The 13,647-nt window shown below is 35.6% G+C and overlaps 1 protein-coding gene across 1 annotated transcript in view; it reads left to right on the top strand.

Annotated features, from left to right (window-relative positions):
- LOC113231921 overlaps nt 1-13,337 on the top strand; it is a 21,799-nt gene extending 8,462 nt beyond the window's left edge. Inside the window, exons 9-17 of the mRNA XM_026466462.1 lie at nt 290-476; nt 1,258-1,400; nt 1,693-1,812; nt 4,000-4,204; nt 4,790-4,879; nt 5,469-5,677; nt 6,074-6,169; nt 6,626-6,769; nt 12,836-13,337. Coding sequence (XP_026322247.1) covers nt 290-476; nt 1,258-1,400; nt 1,693-1,812; nt 4,000-4,204; nt 4,790-4,879; nt 5,469-5,677; nt 6,074-6,169; nt 6,626-6,769; nt 12,836-13,030 — 1,389 coding nt within the window. The 3' untranslated portion in view covers nt 13,031-13,337. The remainder of the gene's footprint in view (nt 1-289; nt 477-1,257; nt 1,401-1,692; nt 1,813-3,999; nt 4,205-4,789; nt 4,880-5,468; nt 5,678-6,073; nt 6,170-6,625; nt 6,770-12,835) is intronic.
- The last annotated feature ends 310 nt before the right edge of the window (nt 13,338-13,647 follow it).

A 13,647-nucleotide genomic window follows, 5' to 3' on the forward strand; every position in this document is an offset into this window, starting at 1 on the left:
CCACTCATGTATAGCCAGCTAGCTACAGCTAGGTAGTTGACTGTACAACGGCTATGACGGGAATGAAATGAAAATTTATTTGCTTATTGCGAATTGGAATTATTTGTAATGATAACATTCCTGTTTTGTATGTTGCTAGAATTTTATAAGACGGTGTTTATTAAACGATAGGTACTTATAAAATGCCATTTACAATTTGTAGTGCCAGTTTTTTTTTATATTTATAAAGAGTGGTGTCAAAAAGATGAATATTAGAAAAATTGTTAAAGTACATGTTGGTTATGTTCAGGTACTAATGATGCGTGATAGCCACCTTTTGCGCAAATTGTTGATTCATGCCATCCGTCATATGTCATTGGACAACTCACGCTGGCCGAGTGACGGGCAGTGGTTTAGCGTCACGGGCAAGCATATGAAATGTGATGGATTTCTTTGCACAGCTGACGGGTTCTGTCGGTTCAAAGGAGATACTAATGGTAATTACTGCTTTGTTTTTTTATTTCTGTCAATGATTGAAATTTAGTCTCCTTGTTTTTTAATCTGCAGATAAAATACATGAAATTCTATCAAAAATATCGTTGCTGCTGCCTAAACGTTGGCGTTCTTGATCAATATTAACTGGCAACATACATCGAATCTAACACTGGTAACACCTAGTCGCCGCCATTACGGAAATAATATACGAACAAAGAACATGAATTTCCTTGTGTATACATTTTGCAGAATGTGCTCAAGTTGGGAATACATAATGCTTTAGAGTGAAAATCTCGCAAACGCATTTTTACATAGCTTGTTTTCATTGATTTTCGTTGAAGCAAATCTTATAGACTTCTTGCTTAAATATGTTATTAAAGTAACGTCGCGTGTCAAAGAGTTATAATTTAAGTAATTAAAATGCTAACTAGGAATATTATTGTGTTCACTACAATTTAGACCTCATTTTTAACTTTTTGCTTAAAAAATACATAGAAATTACATACGAAGTATTCATTCTAAAGGCGGCTTCACACGGCCCGTAGCCCGTTATGCGTCTTGGAAACGCAGCTGCTCTCGCACGTGTTCGCGCGTGGCGGCCAGTTCGAATCCGCCGCTGGTCGATAACTTCAAAGGCGTGGCCCGGACTCGCCCGTTTCGCGAGCTCACCCATACAAATCGGGGCTTTTGACATCACGGACCGTGGGAGTGGGAAAGCACCAAAAGAATATAATTACAAATAATATAATTTGTTTCAAATTTTTAAATTTTATTTTTTTCTAGCCGGAGAGGAGTATGCCAGGGCAGCTGGTGCTCTTACGTACATTTTGGCAACGATCGGAAGCAAAGCAGAATTCCAGTCAAGTCTCTGTTACGCGCTCGAAATATCTGGAAGGGATTGGGCTGCGTGCTTAGATAAGAGACAAGTATGTACTATAAAATACGTTATAGTGATACAAAATTAACTTCCATATTTCCCGACTGAGCCCTAAAATAATTAAGATCGAGTGGATTGCGTTATAAATTTTAAGCAAGTACATATATCAGCCACACACAAAGCTATAGCGTATACCATACAAATAACGCTAGGTACATTTTTCAACTAAGTAAAGTTTTGATATATTATATAATTGCGGGCCACCGTTTGTACCAAATAAATTATTTTCTCCCGCCGTAGTTTGGAAAAATACTTCCAGTATTGAAGTCGTTAATTTATAGGTATGGTGTGACAAACGACCTCCATGGTTGGCAGCTATCCTATCGATAGTGGGCTCGGCACTGGCATTCATACCTCCTATTCTAGTCAACGCTTTACAGGCCGGCGCTTCTATGTATCAGGTAAGATTTATCATATGTTTTTTACTACTGAAAACACATTGGCTACTCCAAGGTTACCTTATGTTGAGCCCGATTGCCTGCCCGACTTGCTTTCCCGTAACACGGTCGTTTACTCAATAGTCCGAAATCGAATTGATACTGGCATGCCTGTAGCGTGCAGATGTAACGTACTTGCTTCTTAGAATATTAATTTAAAGAAATTATCGAAAGCTATATGAATACAATATCGACAAAGGAGGCAGTACGAAATTATCAAGATATTTATTTTCTTTGATAATTATCCCATACATATCTCTATATAATTTATAGTTTATTTTAATAATAGTAATAATAATAAGTAATTTATTTCGACTAACATGGATCATAAATTACAAAGATTTAATGCAATTAAACCCAAAAATAAAATTTATTACAAAATTAAAATCAAAGTTAAAAATTAAAAATAAATAGTAATATAAACATAAAAAAATTACTTTACTTATTATATTTGTTTAGTGTTGTGCCGATATTCTAGCTAGCCAATAAAACGTTAATGTTACATAAAATTTCCACAATAAGGTATCTAAAGCGCTTAAGTAAAGCACAATACTATTCTTCGAAATCTTCGAAATTCTTCCACATTATATTCTACAGGAATTGCATGAAATCACTTAGCCATTCTCTTTCTATCACCGGTGGATTAAACCTAGGTTAGGTTCCACTACTATGTTGTGGATATACCTATCCAAGATTTGCACGCAGCGTTACGCTTTTACATTTATATGGCATACGGAATTGGGAGTGGAATTCCCTGTCCGCAGATTTGTTCTTTGAACGCTATGACTTGGGCCTTTTGGGCCTTTAGGCTATTAATTATTCACTCAGACGAGTTATTGGTAGCAGTAAGCTTACACAAAATATTAAGTCTAAAAGTAACTTTATATCGCCATTTTTTCTTGGTTTATTTTGATTTCATCATTCCCTCACCGTCAAATGTTTTGACTGCCCTATATTGTTTGTTAAGTCATTCGTTTTAGGGACCGCTATATCATCACAAACTATTTATATAAGTACTATGAAATAGGGAATCGGACAATTTTTCAGAAAGTGTCTAGAATTAGCTAAAATAGATATGTACAGCCATGAAAAATAATATTTTATTAAAATAAAGCTTAATAGTCTCTAAAATGTGCTAAAACTACGTTAAAATTTAAATAGAAACAAATTGGCACGCAAACGTAACAAAATGTCAAATTGAACGCGTGACGTCATTTGTAGGTAAACAAGCTACTAAATCAAGGGCAAGGTGTTATTTTAAAGTTTTTGTGAAGTTTGAAGTCGTTATGGAACGGATAACATATCGTTGGTGTGTAGTACCTCAATGTAGGAATACTTCTATAACTACCCCAAATAAACTATTTATTGATGTACCTCGAAAATCCGACATACGAAAAAAATGGTTGGTCCTAGCACGACGAAATGTCTGTAAATTCATCGATATATTTTTGTGAGGATCACTTCGACGTAAGTACACTTTATGCAGTGAGTGATACATAGATCGAAGCATGTGTTAATAATTATATAGTAAATGTTGTGTTATATTCACTAGTGCCTTTAATTATGTAATGTAATAATTATGTATTCGAATTTTAGCTGCCGAATGATATGGAAAATTACATGCGATGGAAGGACTGTACATTACCATCGCACGATATCTATTTTAGTTAATTCTAGACACTTTCTGAAAAATTGTCCGATTCCCTATTGACAAAAAATAAATACAAATTCTTCCTAAAAATTTTCATAAATATCGAAATTTCATGAGAACTGATGTGAACTGAGAATTTCATGAGAATTATATTTTGTCTCTTTAATTTTGACTAAAATAACATTGCGATAAACTACTAGTTTTTCTTCGTGTTTATTACACGAATAACGTCTGATACGAACACTTGGCATGATATTGCTAGCGGTAACATTTCGTCGTTCCAATAAATTTGTAATAATTATAAAAAAAAATAGAAATTCAACATAATTAATAAGGTGTATTAATTATCAAGATAATTATCGTTATTATCATCATGATAATTATCAATGAGTTATCATTGTAACTATCACTTCGAATCATCGAACTCAAAAACTTAGAGTTGCTTAGAGTTTCTTAATGTAATATTAATTGTGTAATTAAGTAAATAAGGTTGGTTACAGACAATGTCGCTGTGCCTCGCCTGCATATCGCGTACACTACACTGCATACCTCAAAGTTTCCAAAACGCGGCTACCCTAATAGAGAAGACTTTGCCTTCAAACGTGAGCCCAGTTGGTGGCTCTGTGTTATTGCAGATGTTGATCACTGTCGCGTATGAGGAGATACAAAACTGGGCTAAGAAAGAGGCCGCTAAGGAGAGGGCTGGTAACCTAATAATATTTTATTTATTTCATACTTCGTGTTTTATGGCATTAGACAGAAGTGATTTTGGGTCCCATTGCCATTTTATTATTAGATCTCTTTATTTCAGACAACAGGGTCCATAAATTTGTTAGATATGTTTCACTTAAAGACTACTCACGTACGTACGTACCGTCAAATGAAATTCTCAAATATTTCTACATAATTGATGTAATTATTACGTTTCTTTGACTCGTAGTATTCACTAAAGATTAAGTAAAATCATTCTGTCTTTGTATATTTAATTAATTTCAAAAACGTGCATTGGAAAAATAAAAACGTAAAAACAGAGGTTAAAAATATTTTCTTTTCATTGTTATTAGTTGTCTGAAGTAAAAGGTTCATGACCACTGCTTCTTTGTTTTGTACATTTTTTGTAATTACAACAAGAACGAAGTATAGGTACTTACAAAATTTTACATCTAACTTTACAAATGAAATGGAAATTGAAGACTGTGCAACTAAACCAAATTGAATTCTCTTACATTTGACATTGCATTTGCTGCAAAATGTAATGCAATAGGCATTTTGAATAAGGTTTATTTTCAGCGGCGGCGGCAGCGAACGGTCAAGCGCATGACATGGATCCCAGGAGCAAGCCGCGAGCCAAACATGTCCGCATCGTCAGCCTTACTCATAGTGAGTTATAACTTTGTTATACTAACATCAAAACTAGTGATATTAATCCTCGACTCTAGATTTGGGTCAGCGGAGTGAACTTCGGTGTACCATACTTTAAAGTAAACCCGTGGCAGTGAAACATGGATTTATTTATTTTACTCGTAGGTGATAATGAAAAGTAGAATGTTTCGTTTAAAATGAAAGCAAAACTGTTCGCATTTTAGGCGTTATATTGAATGCCATACTATCGTTTTAATTTGGAATATGAATTCAATATAGCCCGTTGCCGTTATTACTTACTATATTGTTGGTACTACCTATTTCGCTTTCTAGTAATACAGTAATACTATATTAACACACAAACACACCCTATACACAAACACATCTCGCATATAAAGAATCCCACATAAACATACTCGCTTCACAAGACACGCGCAGGCGCATTTATTCACTTATTTTGACGATATTTTCTTTTTTAACTGTTATTAGTGTAAAATGTCGTTTACTCCAATTTGTATCTTTCCTGAATTGTAATTCATTCATTTGTTAAATTGTGATGATAATGTACTGGATTTAATCCGAATATAATAAAAAAATGTTGTATTAGACACGTCGAGTTCAATGAGTTTCGACGGCTCACACAGCAGCCCATCATCAGCCGCTCTGGCGGTTGCCGAAGCGCTCTGCTGCATTGACGAGGATGACAAACATACTCAGGAAATCCAACAGCTCGTCGATCAGTCTAACCGGACTTTCACACTGTCCAACCAGTTCGGACTTGAAGATTTTCCAGCTTTCGCGGAATTATTGAAAGAGGTAGGAATAATAATTATGTCAAAGACATACAATCAAAATACCTAAGTTTGTGATCAATCTGTTTGAACCGCTAATACATCATCATACGGTAATGTTAGAACACTTAAACTTAATACACTTAATTTTTCACGAGAAAAAGTAACTGCGGTGTATTTTATTTTTAATGAATAACATGATTTTACTATATTTATATTTTTTTAAATTTAAAATCGCGCATTTGACCTCCATCTCACCTGATGGAAATTATATATTTTTGTGAAACATTTTGACCAGAGTCTGTTACCTCAACGTGGCTACTAAGTAATTACAGGCAAATTTTCGTAGGTAGAACACAACATTGCTTTATGCAATTGCTTTGTGCAACACAACACAACACAAAATTGCTTTATCTTGCAGGGTGATGTAGTCGGATCGAACGCGGAGAGAACAAGTGATGCCGCAGCGCTGACCAGTCAGATTCTGATGACTGCACCCGGTAGAGACAGTCTGAGGGTATGTCTACTGGTGGAATTAAACCCCTCAAAGTACATATTTTGATGAGCGAGATAATAATTTCAACTTCCATACAAATTTAAAGGCGTGTAATTACATTTTTTTTCTGAAGTTGTTCGCGCGTGGAATGGAAAACGTAACTAAAGTTTTAGGGAACGACTTAACGTACTTGCATACGTACTAATTTTGTAAAAATATTGCGTTTTTCGTGTATTTTGGCCACCCAATTTGATAAGATGTTAAAAGTACAAACAATTTAGGAAGTGAAATTTTTTGAACTGTTTCATTTTCGTTTAAAAAAAAGTAAAATTACAACAATTAGACATATTTAATGTGATGTTTTTTTATTTTATGCACTAGAGCATAAAATTCTATTTTATGCACTACAACATAAAATACGAACTTTAAGAGCATGAGAAGTGAAAATGTATTTTAACTCTATTCTTTGTCTGTCAGGTGATCTACGACCATTTACAACTCCACGCGGAAAGGTTATACAAAGAACTAGGCATCCAGGAAAACTGTGATGCGAACGTACCATTAAATAAGGCGCCTCTGCTCTACATAATGTTCCACATTGGTAGGAGGCCTTTTGATCAGGTAACGCCACATCTGAAACATTTGGGTTATGTTGTATTGGTATTTATTAGCCTACGTTTATGCACCTATTTTAAATGACATGTTATGTATGCATTGGGAGATCGGTGCATGTGTCATACAAAGCTGGTAGTAAGATTGCCGTACTGTTGCGTGCTGATCAAAGCCGCATTGTCTAGATTTTTTTTGTCGCTCTACAACAGAGGTTCCCAAACTTTTTGTTTCATAGACCACGTGCCAATTTTTCTTTTTGCTTTACAAATGCGTTGTTGAAAGCTTACACAGTCCTTTTGATAAGTTTGACTGTATAGTGAGAAATTTCATAAAAAACATAGTAAGTTACATACATTTATCTAAGGCGCACTGTGGGCCAACTATTCGCAAAGAGAGTACGGCATGCTCCGTGTGCAGTTCAATAATATATTAATATTATAAAGTTCAGGGAACAAGTCTGCAGGCAGGGAATTCCACTCCATAGCCGTTCGCCATATAAAAGTGAATCTTTGGAATATCCACAACATAGGGGTGGAACCCAAGGCTACGCCTAGTCCCCCGGTGATGAAAAAGGGAAGGCGGAATCAAATCGTGTTCAAAGCAGTGCCACGTGAATCTCTTTGCTTTGTTACTCATAGTACAGAGTCTACCCTAGTTTGATTACACTTAGGCTTTACGTTTAGGGCGTTATTGGGGCTGCCCCGCTCCTGCAGCGCTTCGGATATGTTCGTGGCGGCATGCACTGATTGCTTTTACACAACGATGCGCGAAAGGTCTCTGGTGCGCAGAGTGCGGGCCAGCTCCAATATCGTCCTGGCTATGATAGCTGGCAGGTTAGATTGCCCCTATATTCGGCATTGTTGTTATGAGCATGCCCGCTATGGTGCCGGTTATGGAGGCAATCGATCTAGACATTAATAATATTAATTAGACATTAGTAGTACGTGTAACTTTAATTAGAATTTTTGGCTGTAACTTATTTCATTTTATTTTAATTTTATTTTATTTCATTTAATTTTTATAACCTTTTATTGTCGTTTTAATTTTTATTATATTACTTCAGTTCATAACTGTAGGTATTAATTATTAATTCAATTTCACTGTAATTAATTTTGATATGGGTCATTGTCGCCCGAAATAAATGTTTTTTTAAGGGCGCGTTGCCATTATGTCGTGACGACAGATAGTCGTGCAGATTAAAGTGTCGTGGCTTGTATATTTAAATGAAGTTTTTCACATATAGTACACTATAATAATAATAATAATAATAATTATAATAAGAGTTTAAAATAAATACGATAATAATAATAATAATAATAATAAGAGTCCCTGACCCCGGCCGACTGTGCCATTGCCGGGAAATACCGCCTCTCCCATTTAAAAATTCAAAATTAATCTTTTAGGCCTTGGGAGAGGCGAGAGTTTAAAATAAATACGATAATAATAATAATAATAATAATTCATTTATTTGTGAAAACACAGGTTAGATATGTAAGTTGACATGTACAAAATGGGTAGGTATAGTTTCACTGTGTCCGGCCAAACATTTGGCATACAAACATATTGAAAGTATATTTGGTATATGAATATTATAATACAAACATAATTACCGGTATTGACAATATAAAAATGAAAAGAAAAAAAAAGAAAATATATTTAAAGTATTACATATGTTTATAATATCGTTAGTATTCAAGAATGTCAGATTAATTATTAATGTCCAAAATAGTGAATATAATATAAACAAATTAATTCATTCCAACAATTAAATTACAAAAGTCAAGCGGCTTTGTCAGGTGAAAAAGATTAAGTTATAGTGTCATTTAAGAATTCGTTGATGTCATAGTAACATTTATCTATTAATAAATTGCTCAACACATTTTGCAACTTATGCGTTTCAAGTGATTTTATACGATCAGGAATTTTATTATAAATGACTGGTGCGAGTTGAACAACACTCTTTCTAAGAAGAGCTGTTTTGCAGATCTTTGTGCTTAATAAATGTGGTCTAGGACGTAAATGACGATTTTGTACCGTCGAACAAATAGTACTAAGAACAAATTTGAGTTCATTTTGACAAACCTAGAGATTTCAAGAATATACTGGCAAGGAAAAGTCAACAGTCTCAGAGACTTAAAAAAAGGACGACAGCTTTCCGTATATTTTAATCCACAAATTTCTCGGACACATCGTTTTTGAGCTCTAAATATTGTGTTCCTGTAGTTAGAGTTGCCCCAAAATATGATTCCATATCGTAAAGTCGACCCTCCGAAACCATGATACGCCTTAAGATTCGTTTGCCGGTCTACTGTTTTTGATAATTTAAACAAGGCGTAAGAGAACTGGTAGAGTTTGGCACAAACGTTTTGAGAATGAGATTGAAATGACATGTTTTCGTCGATACTTATTCCAAGGAATTTAGTGGTGTCAACTTTCTCTAGGCAAATGTTGTCATATTTGATATGTATATCTGGTATACTCAATCTTTGTTTAAAATGCATTATTTTTGTTTTATTTAAATTTATCTTTAAATTATTATTAACCATCCAGGCTACAAGATTTTTAAGAGTAGTGTTTATTTCATTTTCATAGTGTTTGTAATTATTATCCAAGCATTCAAAAATTACTGTGCTATCGTCAGCAAATAATATTACTGGATATTTAGTATTTTTTGGCATATCATTAATATATGTTAGGAATAATAGAGGGCCCAGTATGCTTCCTTGAGGCACCCCATATTTCACGGCTCTACGTTTCGATCTGAACTTTCTGACTCTAGTACTATTGGCACATATTTGTTGAAGCTCAGTATACTGGTATCGATCTGCTAGATAAGACTTTATAAGTTTTAGGGCATTACCTCGGATTCCATAGTCATCAAGTTTTTTTAATAATATACAATGGTCCACGTGATCAAAAGCTCTTGTCATGTCCATAAAAATAGCGCAGGTGGGAATTCTTTTGTCTAAATTCATGTTAGTCTTGTACACTAGTTCATAGATGGCTACATTAATAGACATATTTTTTCTAAAACCTTTCTACTAACTGTCGTTCATGACTTTCTTGTCGTTACGACGACAGACTGTCGTGACAATGGGAAGAGCTGGAACGACAATCATCTGACGTTAAATAAAACGTCACGATAAAAATGTGACGACAGATAGTCGCAACTTCAAACGATTCCGTCGTGCAAACGATAAGGCGGCTGCTGTGAACCGATAAATTGTCGTCACGATCTAGTGGGTACAGCTAGACACGACAGTCGTGCAACGATAAAATAAACGTTCACGACACAGTCATCACAGATAGTCGTGATATGGGAACAGGCTAGACGCGACAGTCGTTCAACGATAAATAAAACGTCACGACATAATGGGAACGCGCCCTAATCGAACATGTTGTTTGTTGTGAAATGTTTCATTCATAGGCCATTTATGTGTAATTATAAGGAAGTGTTATGTATCAGAAGTATTATCTGTGCAATGTGGATTATTCCATTTATGGTCACGACCTGCCTAAGAGCGATGCCATACGGGTGCTGCCGGTGCGTTCCGTCTTCGCAACCATAGACATATATCTAGATAAACGCCGCAAGTAGAGCAATTTGTATGAAAACAAATCGTGCTACATTTTTTGTACCCATTATGATGTCACAAGAACTGTTTAGCGATGGGAAACCTTCCGCTCTAAATCGATTGATTGAACGGAATACGCGTAAATACGCGATATGTTGAGTGTATGCGTTATTATTATTATTATAATCGATTCTAAATAGAATAATTTTTGTTCAAGTATTGGTTGATTACAAGTAGTCGTAATACTAATATAGTACAAAAATACTAGAATAAGATATTAAGGCCTTTATTAAAACTTATTTAAAAAAAATGTTGATTACTTAAAAAATTTACAATAATTTTAATAATTAATCGTCGTCGATCAAAAATTAAAGTCTTAATTCTTAAAAAAAATTTAATTTTTATTGTATTAAAAAAAAGTAAGGTTTGGCAATTATGAATGAAAAATAATATCTAATAAATGTCCACCACGACCACAGTTACAGATGACGATTCTTTCATCAAAGTTTTTAATCACTTTTTGACAAAAAGGTGGGGTATATTTCGTTGAGTTTTAAGGCTACATATCGATTCGATTAACTCGGTATATACTCTGTCTTTAACATAACCCCATAAAAAATAATCCAGCGGTGTTAAATCACATGATCGAGCTGGCCACTTAACGGCTAAATTTCGTGAAATTATGCGACCGGGAAATTTGGTTTGCAATAAATTCATTGTTTCGTATCGACTTCTTAGGTTTTCGCAATTGTTACATGTAGGAGATGAAACTATTTTTTTTTCATTGTTTTGGTCGACTTGTGGCAACGTCTTGTTGAAACCACATGATATTGATATCCGTATCATCAATAATAGGCCAAAATTGAGGTGTTAACATCTCTCGATAGCGTAACCCATTGACCGTAACTGCATTTCCAGCCGATATTTCGAAAAAAACCGGCCCAATGCCAACGGCACAGTTTACGACAACGCTCGAGCGCGTTCTGAAGTGTAGCAGCGGCAACCGACCTCTAAGTGTATTTCACTTTTATTGGGCACGCGAAGTACGTACACTTGCGGCGTCTATCTATGTCTGTGTTCGCAACGCTATGATTTCAACGCACCAAGTGTGATATTAGCAATGCGGTGTCTTAAAGTAGCACCGCTTACTTACGCACTGCAGCACTCCTCCCCGCTTCGTCTCCTGGCCCCTTGTTCTATGCGCGTGCGTCCCGACATCGCGTGCCATTTCAATGCATCATGGGCCATGTAGTTCTAATTTATATGTAATACCTACATTGCAGTGTCACCGCATAGGCGGCGCAACGCCAATGCATCGCGTCGTGTGGAATCGCTTTAAATGGGTTCCACTCTTGTGGACCCCCATCAACGTCTCGTGCACTCTCTGTTTTTTATTCTCTGACATGAACCCCTTGTAGGTTGGAGTTTGCTCTTAGGGGACGATCATGACAGCTTTGGGAATCATCGCTCTACAATCTTTAGAGGTTTGAGGTTCCTCCATAGTCTTCCACCATTCGTCACGGACGCTACTTTTTATTCACGGTTTTGTATATTTAACTGTTTAATACACAATCACGGTTTATTAACAATTTGTACTCTGAACGTTAGCGCCCTCCAGGAAGACCTTCAGATGATTGACCGTAGGAATTATACACTTTTATTATTTATAATTCCTAACGTCATATTAATTGGATGATTTATAATGGATTAATTAAGAATCGACACTTAATTCCTAATTATTATACGACAATCATTATTATCCCTTGATTAATTATGATTAATAATAAATTGTACTTAATATTGTGACATTGATAATATGAAATAAGTGATTCTATTCTGTTAATTAGCAATTAGATGATTTTTTGTTATGAGTATCAGTCCTTGTGAAAGAGTTCGTCGAGTGAAGTTTTTGTAATTTCAAGTGACGAGATGAACAAGTCGCGCGCCTGTTGGTAAACGACACGCCTACCCATAACAGTTACAGTACTACTCAGAGCTTTAAATCATAAAGATCTGAGTGAGGGGCACTGCCATTGGGCCCATCACCCTGGGACATCAGTTGACTAGTCCCATGGGCCTGTAATTTCACCAGCACCCTTAACATTCAAAACCAGAACGCAGTAACGCTTCCATTACTACTTGGCGTAAGGTGGCAGTACTAGTATTGTAGGAGCGGAACTCCTTGTGAAAGAGTTCGTCCAGGCCTCAGTGCCCCTCAGATCTTTATGATTTAAAACTCTGAGTGGCACTGACCGTTATGGACAGGCGACGTGTCGCTTACCATCAGGCGCACGACTTGTTTGTCCCGCCTTGGTATCATAAAAAATCTAATGTAGGAATTAATAGTGTTGATTCAGTGACTCCCAGTTCTTTACCTAAACTAATTTAACAGATATGAAAATATTGTTCTCTCTTTTATCAACTAGTAGAGATTGAAGAGGAAGACAATATTTTTAGATCTGCGCAATCCACGCTAGTAATGAATTTCAAATTATTTTAGTACTTCCGTGGGGAATGGCCGATGCCGTGGAGCAAACTAGTGACAGTTACAAAGGCGTGGTCTGGCTGCGCAGGAGCGCGCGCGCACGTGACGCGCCGCGCCGACGTACGCACTGCCAAGAACAACAAAACGTCCAGCAAGCAGCTCATTGAACTTTGCAACATATTCAAATCTAATAAAGATGCATTAATATAATTTAACACGCAAGAATATTAGCTACATTCCCGCGGGACCCATCGTACCACTAAACGAACCACTGGCGGTACGGTGGGTATTGGAAACAGACGTAAAAGTGTTAAATTATATGTGTAGCATAATTACAACGCACAAGCACAGCTTTCCCCTGTCTGCGGAATGTGAGACGAAAACTGAGTAATGAAGTCACTAATGCACTGTTAAATACATGGTACAATAAATATCTGAGACAATGAGAAAGAAAAAATTCTTTCAATACTTTTAATAGTTATTTTTACAAACATACGTGTAAGGTATACAAGGGTAAGCAGAGACCATGAACCTCCACTAGATGTTTTATGTTGAGATAAATTACAAATAAAAAGATTAAACGCTTATTTGAAATCTAATGTTCTGCCACCGTTAGTTGAAAGGGCGCTTGTGACAAAATTTCAAAACCGAGAGAATAATGTTAAAAGGAGTGAAATTAAAATAAATATCTACTTTTCTCTTGCGGTAACTTCATACCTTTCCACTTAGGAAAAAAATAAATAAAAACAATCTGTTTCTGTCTTTTTTTAGTGATCATGGCAGTATATTACACAAATACATATAACAATTTTTTTGAATAAATGTCA

Source organism: Hyposmocoma kahamanoa, unplaced genomic scaffold (genome assembly GCF_003589595.1).
Source record: "Hyposmocoma kahamanoa isolate Upper Pololo Valley unplaced genomic scaffold, ASM358959v1 66, whole genome shotgun sequence".
NCBI classification, from domain to species: domain Eukaryota; kingdom Metazoa; phylum Arthropoda; class Insecta; order Lepidoptera; family Cosmopterigidae; genus Hyposmocoma; species Hyposmocoma kahamanoa.